The sequence below is a fragment of the Pyxicephalus adspersus genome, chromosome 10, assembly GCF_032062135.1.
Source record: "Pyxicephalus adspersus chromosome 10, UCB_Pads_2.0, whole genome shotgun sequence".
Taxonomy (NCBI): domain Eukaryota; kingdom Metazoa; phylum Chordata; class Amphibia; order Anura; family Pyxicephalidae; genus Pyxicephalus; species Pyxicephalus adspersus.
The window spans coordinates 42504082-42518167 of record NC_092867.1 but is presented as its reverse complement, the minus strand read 5'-3'; the positions used below and the strand labels follow the sequence as shown (position 1 = coordinate 42518167).

General features: G+C 34.9%; 1 protein-coding gene across 1 annotated transcript in view; it reads left to right on the top strand.

Annotated features, from left to right (window-relative positions):
* The window catches only part of KCNMA1 (potassium calcium-activated channel subfamily M alpha 1), a gene marked incomplete in the record, with an annotated part of 294379 nt that overhangs the window by 239192 nt on the left and 41101 nt on the right, over positions 1–14086 (top strand). Inside the window, 1 exon segment of the mRNA XM_072424926.1 lies at positions 10892–10985. Coding sequence (XP_072281027.1) covers positions 10892–10985 — 94 coding nt within the window.

Here is a 14086-nt window from a genome sequence, read left to right as displayed (position 1 = left end):
AGTCTCACTTACCCTTACTAAAATGGAAAAAAAAGGACAGAAAAAAACTGGGTTTTTTCAGTCAGTAATTCAACTTGTTTTTAAAATCACAAGCATATAAAGTGATTAGAACATAAACAAAACTCAAGAATACACATATTCAATAGATATTGGGTCAGTTCCCATTAAACTGCATCGAATGTAAACCCTCAAACAATACAAAGGATTCCCTGGAATTCTAAAACAAACAAGAGGGTAACATCTGTATTCCCAACGGGTTTTGCTTATTGGCTTCTTTAGGGGTTTACTGCAAAATGTTAAGGTGCTGTACAATAGGATAAAGAAAAAAAGGGTAAGTGTTTGTGAGTATTTTTTGATGTAGGTGTAGTACAAATAAGGTTTTAAAAAAGGAATAACAAGGATCATAACGTTGTGATAGAGATGAAAATATACAAAGCCTAGAATGATTGTTATGTAAGAAGTTAATAAATATGGCATGAGAGAAAAGAATAAATTCCTTAAAGTATGTTTTGGGACAATACAGTCCCCCCCCCCTCCCCAAACATTTTATTCTAGATGGAAATACTAAGAGCTCCATTTATAAATTATTCCCCCAGTCTCTACTCCCATCCAATTCCTATTAAAATAATGACTCGTTCTGGCCACTCATCAAAGGTGCCCAGCCGTCACAATAGGAAATGAATAGAAAATAAACAAATTTTTTGAATTTTCTTTTTAAAGTGAAATTTGTACTTTTAAATGTTCTTTATTTTTTGCTACAACTCTTTCTTTTTCACACACCAAAGCATTTAAAAAAATCAAAGAGTCAAACTGTGATTCCTGTCAGACACCACTGCTATGTAAAAGCTTACTTTGGTAATCGTTTGCTAGTTAAACTAAGTAATCAGCCTCAGTTATTGCTTAGGGGTTCATTTACCCCTATAATGTTTTTTAACATACATTACATTAAGGCATGTACACAGTTAGGCCATTGTTTAAAATAGTGCTAGTTTAGCGCTGTGAGATGTGCATTGGCCAAAAATGTTTGTCCCTTTTTTGATGTGTTAATACAATTGATAACATAAATAAATATGTGAAAATGTGCACTGAAAAGTGAATCCTTCCTCAATGTCTCAGCTGTATGGATATTTGAAATGACCAGTATTACTGACCCAATTTCTTCTCTTTTATATTCATTATTTATTATTTACACGAGCTCCAATATCCTCAAAAGATTCAATGCTGAGATATATATATAATTTCCCTCCTTGACGTAACATGATTTTCTCATGGCTTGTTTAGCACAAGCCAGATTAAAGTAGGAAATTCTGGCCAGATGATAAAAGGAGCATATTCACATCATGAAAAATAGTACCGTGTTACTTTACCAACCCCTCACCATGACATATCATGCATGGCTTTTGGTGGAAGACTGAACGAGGCTGGAAAGACACGGGTACATAGAACTGAGCTCCAGGTCTTTAATCCCTGTAGGAAGCTTCTCATAAGGACAGGACAAGAAAAGCTTACTGGAGATTGATAGCTAGACCAACATAGACTAATAGGTAGGTACAAGGCCTGGAAGTGAAATGGAAATCAGGAAAACTGCTCTGACAGAGAGGAGATAGGTGCAGAGCCCAAGAAAAAAAAGTCACCTAGTGAGACAGCATGCTGATGGATCAGGAAGGGTGGATGCAGGGAAAAGAGGGATACTGATGCACTGTGATAGATGGATAGATATTGAATGGTTGATAGAGATTACTTGTGATAGGCTTAGAATTACCCAGTGATATATACAAGAGGCTAATTAGACAGAAGAGAGCAAAGCAGAACAACTCAAAACAACAGTTGATCTTAATCTTGTGGACAGCAGGAGCTAAAAAGTATGGATTAGATGAGACAGAGAGAGGTGGGAGAGTTGTGACTAAGACAGATGTGTGTATAAAGCATGAGAAAGCAAAGCCATTTCAATGAAAAAGAGAGGCACAGTACTGTTCTTACCACCTGACTCTTGACTGGCAGGAGCAAAGAAGCACTCCTAATGGCAAAGCATTAGCAGTCATAAGTTAAAGCCCAGTTGACTTGTTAACACATTAAGTGACTCTAAGAAAACTGATGTGGAGTTTGTAGTTAGGTTAGTTTTTTTCTTTGAAAAAAAATTTGTCTCAAATACATGATTACACAAAGTAGGTTTCATAATTTTACAGTATGTGTTTGCATTTTCACTTGCTTTGTTATAGTTAATACTCTTTCTATAACAAAGTAACTCTGCTGCTAAAATAAAATATATTAACATGTTCCCCTACAATGCTAACAGGTAAAACCTGTTAGATTGGATGAAGGTTCATCCAAACTTTGCTGTGTTGAAAAGATACTTCTTTCTGAAGAATCTTCAGAATCTCACATTTGCAGGAGTATTATGTCCATTTATATGATTTATATGATTTATATAGTGCCAACATCATACACAGCTCTGTACATTAAATGGGTGTTGCAAATGACAGACAGGTACAGGCAGTGACACAGGAGGAGGAAAGGAGAGAGAGAGGAAAGGCCCCTGCCCTGAAGAGCTTACAATTATCTTTGCTTACCTTCTGCCCAAAGTTTTTTTGTGTTTTGTGTATTTTTTTTTTTTTTTGTATGTTTTTACATACATGAAAAATGCACACAATTAAGCAAAAAACCTTGAGATAATTTGATAATTACACCAGTATTTGCACCAGAAACATAACACACATTTTTTATTGTCTTTATTTGATGTACTAATTGCAAAAAAGCCATTTTTATTTTAGTGAGTTTTAAGCTACCTTAATTTTTACAGTGCTCAACCCAGGAATTTTTTTTTTGGGCTGGGTGGGAAGAAATTGTAGGCGGGTGGCATCCCCTGTATTGTGACCCAACTCTTCAGTAGCCACATAAAAGCAGCCGGGTGGTTACTGAAAAGTGCCCAGCTAAAAGGGGCTGGGGAGAACACTGTTTCTATATGGATGGACAAACATTGGTGATAATGTTAACAAAGGCCTGTCAGTGTTTTAATATGCTTACTATGACTCGGTCCTACTAGTTTAATTAAGCTTTAACTCTTCCCCCACCCCCAATCATTTATTCATAGAACAAAACGTGGCAACCCTAGCAACATTATTTGTCATTTCTGTGGTGGTTGGTAGATGTGGACAAGTAAAATTCTCTTGATGTTTTTGCCATCTATGGCTTGGGTATCAGTGGACCTTGTTCTTGCATTGGAGTACTGTGAGGGTACCTTAAACAGACTCCAGTTATTTAAAATTATTTTTTTTTGTCCCGAAAAATTGTTATGTTATAGGGATGAATATGATGTTTATAAATATAGCACTGTTCAGTAGCATACTATTAAAATATGCACTGGTATCAGCTCTGCTTGAATAGACTGTACCTCCTCCCCTGGGCTTACTTGACCTGATAAGGGATTGTAAGAAAAGAGGAGGGAGAAGGAAAAATACCTTTGATAAGGAATGCATTAAGGAGCCATCACTTGATCTGCCCAAAAACGGAGAGACAGGGGCCGTCTGGGCTGTTCGAGTTCCACAGTGAAGCTGCCACACTTTGTCTCCTCCTAACCCAACTTCCTGGGTTTGACAAGGGGCAGATGAGACTGGGAGTTATCGTGCTGGGTTTTAAGTCTATGCGGCAGCTGACGGCTGCAATAAGCATCTGTAGATGGCTCAAAGCTAACGGCACAAAGGTTGAAGCTGTATGGTTTTAGCAGTTCCTACATTAACCCTTTTGCCACTAGAGGAAACCATTACCATGTTTTCTTATCTGAAATTAGAAAGATTTTTTTTTTTTTTTTTAAGTCCTTTAACTATTGACCTATGCAGGTAGTTGCATAATTGCAAAATAAACTACAAACCCCAAGACTTTCTATACTGATGCTTTCAGTGCTGTATGTGCATTTTATACAGCAGTATCTGGATAGCATGTTTACAGAAGTAAACGCGTTTTTTTTGTAAAATAACCAAGAATTACAGAATACAATTTACTATAGTATATCCTTACAAAAGGTGCCTTTGCACAATATAAATTACTTTTAAAACATATGTAATTTTATGTTTTGCATCCATTGGCAGAGATTAACATAGAGAATTACTATAAATGTGTTGTACCCAAACTAATTTCTTCTTTTTTCCATGGGATTATTTTGTTCTCTACTTTTCTCCAACAATTATAAACTGGCAGATTAGGATTAATAAAATTATTGATGGACTGTCATCCAGTAAAAATTGGCTTTATTGTGTGCATATGTGTTGATGAATTTAACTGGGAACGTGCACTTGTGTAAGAGCCTGGTATATAGTGAAGTATACTGTTTATGATTCACGCAGCCTCTTGAGTTCTCTGTCCTATGGGCCCCTTCAGACCTGTGTCAGCACAGATCTGCACCTGATACACCAATCATTGCTCTACCCTCTCTGTAAACCTGGCAAAAGGATTCTCTTACTTCTACGGCTGATCATTGATAGATGACAAAATCTACAGCCAAGTTCATCAGAGAAAGTGAATAATGAGAAACTTCCTATGAAACTTTCCAACATATTTATATTCCAAGATTTTATCTCTGAATCTATCTTTAGAATCTACAGATTGTAATTAGATGGCCATTTATGGAAACACCTGGACCTCACTTCAGTACAGCATCTGAATTATACTTCCAAACTTTTTTCAGAAATTTACAAGTACTCTTTGGATACCTTTAAATTACCAATGATATGTTGTCACAAGATGACTTAAATTAACCAACATCCACCTTTCTTTGGCTGGGATTTTTCATGCAATGGGTCCTCAGGGTCTGACATCAGCTGTAGCTTGCTACTTTTTTTTATAGTGTCTAGCCTGTCCCTTTTAGCCATAAGTAATTGAAAATGCTCATGCATCTCCTACATAATTAATATTATGTATATATACACATACATACATACATACATACATACATACATACATACCTTCTGCATACCTGCATTGTCAACAAACCATTGATGCAATTACACAGTTAAATCTCAAACATTTGTTAAAGTTTATCTAATTGCAACTTTTTTTTCTTTTTTCTTTTTCTTTTTAAGAGTATGATTAGAATTTCTGCTGACGTCCTTTTTGTAACCTATTGCACCTTCTATTTTGAAGTCTCTGTGAGAAACAATGACAATTCTGTCAACAATGGCTTTTCCGAAAATTAAAATTAACAATTTATTTGTTGAGAAAGCTTTATATAAAAATAAGGAATAGTATTATAAATTAAAATGTATTTGAGGGTATAGGGTTACCTTACATCCAGCTGCTGATAGTTCCCCAGGAGTAGTCAGATTTTGCTTAATGTTAAAAACTACTTAGAAACTTGACTAAAGTAGTAGTTTTTTTTTTTTAAGTAATCTCAATGTTATAACTGAATGGACTGAGTTTAAAAAGCAAAGTTAGCAAATTAAGTAGATACCTGCAAATTTTAGGTCATATTATGTGTTTTAAAAATGCATTACACATCAATTCCAGAATAGTTTGGGTCATAAAGTAATTTTTTCACTGTGTGACATTTTCGTTAACTGTGAATTGTCAATGCATTTTTAAAAAATACCTAATGCTAAAATAATAATTATGCAAAGGTAAATAAAAATGATTGGTTACTCATGGATCTGGACTATCTTGTGACATGTTGAATAATGTAAGCTGCGATCCACACAGTTTTCTCCAGTAACTTTTTTTTCTTTCACATGGCCAAGTAAATCTACATAAACTCCAGAGGAAGCTGTGATTAACGTCATAAAAAGTTCTCAAATAACCAATGAATGTATTTTATGGATTACATACATTAATTTTTATGTATTTGAAGTGTGTTGATATTTTTTAATTAATGAATTTGATAAACAATGATCTGCATTATGCTACTATAATGTGCACAGTTTAATGTTAGCCCTGCTAAAACAAAACATTTATTAATGTTGTGGTATAAAGTTACGGTAGAAATTTCTTCTGAAATGCTCATTAGATGTTATCAAGACATGTGGGCACAAAAACGTCACCTTCAGAAAGCCCCCAATTGATTTTTGCTCAACTGGCTGTAACAGTTTTTAGGGTTGTTACTTTTGTTACTCAAGACAGTGATGGCATCTGTCTGGAATTTTAAAAATCATGTTTCTGTTAAGCGTTAGGCAAAATATATTATACTATCAATTGTACAGATACTTACACATTTGAGCTGATTTATTAAAAGTCTCCAACACTGGAGAAGATTGACTATCATAGGAGAACCTGGGTTATCCAGAAAACCTGAAATGGATCTGATGCAGGATTAAAATCATTTGCCAACTAATAGTAAAATACTTTTAGGAAATTCTAGGTTTGGTGGATCACCCAGGTTCATCCATGATAGTCTTAGAACTTTAATAAATCAAGCCCACTATGTTACTAATATGTTTCTGCTGAGCTACAGCCAAAGTGCTAGTTGAATATGGTGATTGCCCTACTATTTTAGTCCTGGGTATATTTGTGCAGAGTGGGCAAGCTGTCATTTTTACCCTCTCTGCTCGTAGCCTCTGCATGACTTGTGTGTCTGTGAAATCTGATTTTCGGTTAAGCAGTTTACTGTGCAGGCAAACAGTAATCCTAGAAAGCAAAAAAAGTATAAATCTTGTCCTGTGCACTATTGTAAAACTGTAAGAATGAGGTAGATGACAGAACCCAGAAACAAAGCAGGCAGCATTGTTGGAACATATGTGGCTCACAAAGTGTGGTATTTATGTGTGATATTACAGAAATATTTAATGAAATGCATTCATATAGGAAAATATACAGTTGTTAAGCTGCATTTGCTTTTTGTTGAGAATAAAGGACCAGACAGCTTGCTGGGCAATTGAGCAAAGGGATTCTAATAATTATTTGTATCAAAATTTGTGGAACCTATTTTGGTTTTCTTGTTTTGTGCCATGTGTTTTAAATTGTGTTTAAGTTTAAATACAGTAAGGCTATATACACACACGTCAGATCACAGTCACTGGAAACAATCCTTCCTGATTCCTTCCAGTGACAGACAAACGAATGAGTGCTGTGCACACAATGCCATTCTGGTCTATGAAGAAGGAAGGCTGGAGGGCAAGCAAGCCATACCCTGGGGTGCTGTTTTTCCTAGAAATACACAGTGGTCATTCCCAATTGGTTGTTCATTATTCTGCCATAGTGAATGGATAAATGACATTGGGGAACTGCGCTACACGTCAGATTTTCGCCTGAGACAACATTTGTCATGTTGTTGAACATTTGTCTTTGGCAACAATCAGACCGACGTAAAGACAAATAAATATTTTTTTTTTGTAACCATCACTTCCAAAAGTTTTCATTATTCTACAGTCCCCCCTGTTTCCTGGTATGTCTCTAATTGTTCACTTTTTTTATTTCCCCTTCTTCAGCCACAAAGAAAGAAGCTAGATTAAGTGTCCACAGACTATCCTTTCTACCCCAGAATGCCACTTCCAATTCTGTACTTGGCCCTAAACTCAGCCCTGAGCCCCAAGAGCCTGTTCCCCTTGTTAACAACCGCAAAGGAAGTCTGTTTTTACCTTGTGATCCTTCTCTGCTTCACCTACAATTACTGAACTCCTCTGACACAGGAAAAAATTCCAACCTCGGGTTGCAGCGGGCTCTCAGCTTACCAGGCAAATACCGTTACCACCCTAAGCAACCTGTTTTCAACCAAGGTCTAAGTAGGTAGATCAAGATTTGCAGTGATAAATAACAAAACTCCTGTTGAAATGACATCCTTGATATGTGGCATTACAGATAGAAGTACCACTATGCTGTAAAACACTTGTTTAAAATATTTTATAAAATTTTCACCTGATGGGTATAATTGCAAATTTGCCCTTTCCAAATAAAAAGACAAATTTTAATTTGTTTTTAATTACACACAAAACACAGCATGTAACTGTCATATATGTACACATCACAATATTAGTAAAGCATAGTTATATCCAATATTTTTTCAAGTTTATTAACACCTAGGAACAACATGGTTCCACCCCAATGCATGGGGCAACATTAGTAGCTGTTCAGTCTGTGACAACTAGCTTTTGTTCATACCAGAGAGATTTTGCATTCCCCTTCATGTTTATGGGAATGTTAAACATGCTTGAAGCAGATCAAATGTATGAAGGAGATCAGTTTCAGGTTAAATGCATCTGTTGATAAATCCTGAGAAATCTCAAAGGCATTATAAACCAATGCCATCGACCTGCCAAGGCAGCCCTAAATGTTTTAAAAAGTATTTGGTATATTTAATTCACCTATTTTTTACTTTATAAACCTATTAACGCCACAAAAGATATGGAGTCATTTCTAGAGGGGTGCTAAGTCTATGACACTACTCACAACGTGTGGGTTTTTAAATTGTTGAAACTAACAACCTTAATTTACTTTTTGTGTTTTTGGATCATTTGGGTCCATGGTTGGGGGATATAGTTTATGGTGAAAATTGTTTATTCTTTTATTGAAGTGCTTAGGTTTACCACACAAAAGCTCACCCACCTGACTATACAATGGACGTAATATCACTTTCGCCCATTCTCAAGAATAAGAAAGCCTCGAGACATACTTTATATTACTTTATTACTACCGGTATATATTACTTACCAGGACCAACAGCCCAATAAAACCACCTTGCAAAGTAAAATCCTTTTTTTTTTTTTCGAGTTTTTGCAAAGAATACCCTAAATATCTTTGTTCTACCATACTCCCCTAAGTCTGTTGCATTTGTCTTACAGAGAATCTCCTTTTTGCAGGGAGATCTAATTACATTTTTTAGAAATGCCAAAACTGGTCCAATACTAGCAATAATTGTATAATCATCCCAACCAAGCATTTTAACTAGAATTCCTTTCTGAGCGCAAAGTTGGAACTTTGGTATTCTAAAACCTTCCTTCTTTGGAGCCTGACTTTGAATTAGCAATAACCAGGATGCAAAAATTTTAATGCCCAATCAATGTGGCTTAAAATTAGGTATTTTACACCCTCAAAATCTTATATAAAAAAAAATGCACAAAGGATTGTTTTTTTAACACTGCAAATTTCTCTACTACTTTTTTTCTATGCCTATCATACTACTACTTCTTCATTTATAGAAGAAGAGGTCCAACATATTTTGTGTCAGGTTAACTTCCTGTAGAGTAGCAAAAATGGGCCATATGAAAAAAGCAAGTATCGAGCTTGTATTTTTTAAAACTTGGTCATTTTGTATAAGGGTTTGTACACTTCCAATCCTGTGTTTTATTGATAACATAATATTTAGAAACAATTGTGTAAATAAGTACTGCTACTAAGCACAAGTGTATTTGCATTTTAAAAGTATAACTTAAGAAAAACTTAAGACTTTGCAACAACAATATAGTTACCAAAAATTGGGACCGTGATTTCACAACTGGGTTCTGAACTGGTTTTTGTTTGTTATATGCAGAGATAGCCATTCTGATGCATAACATAGTTCTTCAGTGAAGGATATTAATCATTTGTAACTTACTGCTGGGTTTGATTGCTTTGTTGTAGAAAAAAAAAGTGGGCCATTAACAGGTTAACAGTGCTTTAAATTGTTCAGTAGAGCCCTGAAAATGAAGTCTATGCTAATCCAATATATTTCAGAACCCTTGAGGGTTTAATTAATAGAACAAACAGCTAACAGTACAAATCTAGAAATACTGTAGGGGAGGAGGTAATTGGAGATTAACTTGGAATCTTCCCAGGATAGATTTCACATGGAGGCTGACATTACACAATGGTTAACTTGGGGTGAAAAAAGCATATACCATGTTGTTTTATAAATTGAAGTAGAAAGACATAACCAAAATGGTGTAAATGCATACAATCTAAAATGTGTGCCATTATTTAGGTACCTGTAATGGGATTTACCTGATTCCGGAGTTCCTGATTCAGTTAAATTAGTGAGGAGGTTGTTTGGCCACTTTACCTCCATAGGCATAAACATACAAGCTCGGACAACTCCATCTCTAGTCAGTAACAGTGATAGTCATGAGCAGTTTGATTAAGTACTATATTTTATGTAAAAAAATATTTTAAAATACTTTTATTTGTATCTGTTTTTTTAATAATATATTTATTATATAAATATTTTTTGTATACATACCTTTACATTTCAAGAAAAAAAAATGCTTTCTTGTCTATTTCAGAAAATATGTAATAAACTTACTAGGTAGTTATACACTAGTACATCAAGTAAAAGGTAGTGCTGTGTAGTTTTCAAGTTAAGCAGTTAATTAGGGTTTTATGCTTTCAAAATATTTAGGGAAAAAGTAGTACAGAAAAGTATAAACTGTAACAATTTAGCTATTGTCACACCAGTCAGTGGACAACTATAAAATTTTATCTAGATTTTTTTTTTAATAAAGCAGGTGAGTTTCTCAAATCTGTTAGTAGTATAATAACACAAATAATGTTGAATAATTGGTTTGCAAACCTGAGATCCAGGCAATGTAGTGAATTTATCATATTTAGAACGTGCTTGCAGTTACACTGCTTTTGTAGTCCCTAATGACATACAGGAGTTCTAATGGTGTCAGAAAATTATTGGTTCCAGAAAGGGAACCTAAATGAATTGTAATTAAGCGCCTGCTATAACAGCACATGTAGTGTTTCAAACTGATCCTCTTTTAGTTTTAGTTTTTACCATGATTCTGTGATTAACTAATAGCTCCTATCCTACTTTATCCTAAATTTTCCTAATTTAAATCTAGTGGTGGTAAACCTGTGAGTGATTGGCTTGTTCGATGTTCTGTGTGTAATCCTGTCACCTCTGTTCTTTTTCTGTTAGTTTCTTGTTGTTTTCTGTCTACAGTCCTCAATCCCCCCTGCCTGACCACTTTGCCTGCTTTGCCTGTGTTTGCAGTTGAAGATGAGCAGCCATCAGCATTGTCACCCAAGAAAAAGCAGCGGAATGGAGGAATGCGACACTCCCCAAACTCATCTCCCAATATGATGAGGTAAGAGTGCAAAACAGATGTTTTTTATGGCCATCCTAACAGTCTTTATAAGACAAACAGTTTTCATATAACGGCCAAATATTCCTTATTAGCTTATGCAATTATTTGAAGATATTTTAAAAGAAATATGTTTGCCATAATTGAAAATATGTTTAAAATAATTAAATTATTAAATAAACCAATACACACATTTTTTATACCCTGAAAAATTCACTAATGAAAATGTTAAAATCTGTGATAAAATACATGACATTCTAGAAACATGTGTGAAGTTGCAATGTGTAGACTCAAGAACCCAAGAGCAAATATCTCACGGAGTCTTCAAGTGAAACAAAAACCTGATAATTTGAAATAAAAGATCACATGACTAAAAGATCATGTAAACAGATTAGTTAACATAGGGATTCAGTACCAATTCAAAACAGCCAATCTTGGCCAATAACTTGATTTTATTATGTATTTACTACCAAACCTGACAGTGACCCAAATTCGCTAGGTATGTATTTGAAGATGTCTATGGCTAAGTGGAAAGTTCTTGTCAGTACAATATATAGCACATAAGGTAAGCAGTAGAGCACAAAGTCAGTAGTTTGCAGTAATAGTGTCAGGACAATCAACCTTCAATGGTATCTCTCATTATTTGGCTGCCATGTTGCATGATCATCTTCTAGGTCAGTATAATATAGATAATATAAATATATATATATATATATATATATATATATATATATATATATATATATATATATATATATAATATATAGAACTAAATGCAAAATATTGCCACTAAATGCTACTAAATATTCAAGCCACTTGTTTTAATAAATGATTAGTAATCCAATATATATACCATCTGTGCTTCACAGAGGCATCCATAAAGCCAGTTCTTAGGTTGCTGTAAATTTGGACAATATACGTTAATTACTGACCAGTTTTTTTCTGATGTCTTACTGCCTACACAGAGTAGAAATGCAGATAGATAACTACACTACATAGGATGTTAGGATGCAACATGAAATCAAACAATAAAGTAGGTCTTTTTACTATACCATCATATGTGTGATAACAAAAAAACATATTCAAATCAGGCTCATACATACTACTGTAAAACGTGATTAATATACCTCCCATGGTGTAGCTCTTTAAAGTATAGGTTTTGCTCATCCCATAATTTGCTAAAATAGAGACTGCCCTATAAAACACAACTACTACTACAAAACTATTAACTAAACAGAAATTTAGTTCTTGTTTTAAAAAACATAAAATTTTACTTCCACAATTCTAACATTACAGATAAATCACTTTTTGTGTCATGCAGCTGATTAAAGAGTACTAACTAATGATGATAGTGTTTTTTTTTTTTCAATAGTGCCAGGCACATAATGTTATTAATAATATGGTAATGTCTGCCTTACCAACCTACACCAAAATAAGTAATTGGTAACCAAGTCTAATTTGACATTTCACATACCTTAGAGCAAAATTTAGGCTTTTGGTCATCACCATAAACTTTTCTTGTTTGGCATAATGTAAACACACATCATCATAGGTGCAACTTCCATATGATGAAACATAGCAGTGGAATCATCATGCTGTTAGGATATAATACTGTAGCAGGCCTGAAAGGCATAATAGAATGGTAGAGGATGCAAAATATCTGGAAATCCTGGGGAAAACCTAATGCAGGCTGCATAAACCCTAAGGAAAACTGTGTCTTCCATTAAGATTTTGACCCACAAAAACAAAGGAAAAACCACATGGCTAAAACAAGTTGTGTTAATTAATATTCTGGTATGGCTAAGCCTGATCTCAAATAGAGGTTTTGTGGCTGAGCTTAAAAAAGGCTGTTCACTCATTATTGTAGGCAGTGTAGTACCAGTATTTTTGCTACACTGATGTGGCTCTCTAACAAGGCATTTATACAGATAATATGGAGTACCACATAAAAGCCCAAAATGCCCTTTAAAAAATATAATTTTTACTTCTTACAGGAACCGTAAATATATATGCAAAAATTCTTTGAAATTGGTATTGTAAATGTGAATCTTTCATGAAAGAAATGGCATGTTAACCTTGCCAACTTCTTTTAAAAGTTGTTTGTTCCCTGGCTGTCCTCATTCTGACTTTTCTGCCTGCTTAACTGTTCCAGGTTAGTGAATCACTAAGTTAGAATACCTGTAAAGCATCTAACAACTTCTAAAATAAATCGACAGTGGCAGCACCTGTATTTTCATCTTGACAGGTTCACTCTAAAACTCAGTTGAGGTGGCAGTCTAGTAAAAAGAAACATATGCCTCTGCTTTACAGAGAAGGCACTTACATCTTTTATCCTTTCTATTATGTTTAAAGCCATAAACTGGTACTCTCTACAAAGCTCCTGTGTTGATGCTGTTTGGTCTTGGAGAGTTGTCCGAGGTACAGCAGCTGTGTGCTTTGACATATCCTGACAAGCTGTCCAAGGTGCTGCAGCATTTAGCTCAATCTTAATGCATTGAGACCTTAACTTTATGTACTGAGATGAATGGCTTTAAAGGCCTGCCTTTACCCTTGGATACGCTTTCTTTCTTCCACGGAGCAGCAGGCAATGTCACAGTATGTGTTTAAAACCTCATCTCTATTTTACTGTTTCTAAATAAATGTTGCAGCTAAAGGAAAAAAATGAGGACGGGTGAAAAAAACCTGCAGGGTTGTTAGATGGCTTTTTAAAGCATGAGTATTTATTCTGTCAGCGTATCAGCAGGTAATGACAGAGCTAAAAAAACAATTTCTGTCACGGAAAACAATTTGAAAAGGCGTTTGAAAAATACGTCGGCTGTAAAGTGGGAGCATTCTCGCCTCGTCCTGTTTCTGTGTAACTGCAAACGAGCGGTGGCACTAATGATAACATGAACCAATCAGCCAGCTCCCGTGATATGGTAGCCTAAGGCTAGTCTCTCTTTGAAGCAGTGCCTGCGAGTACAACTATCTGTTCATTGGGACTGTGTTGAATGTATTAGTACAATCTAAGCTGAACCTGAGAATTACCTTCCCTTTTATGCTGTCGATTGAAATCAAATCTTCATTAATTGATTTGGACGGTGAAGGGAGAGAGAGAAAAACTA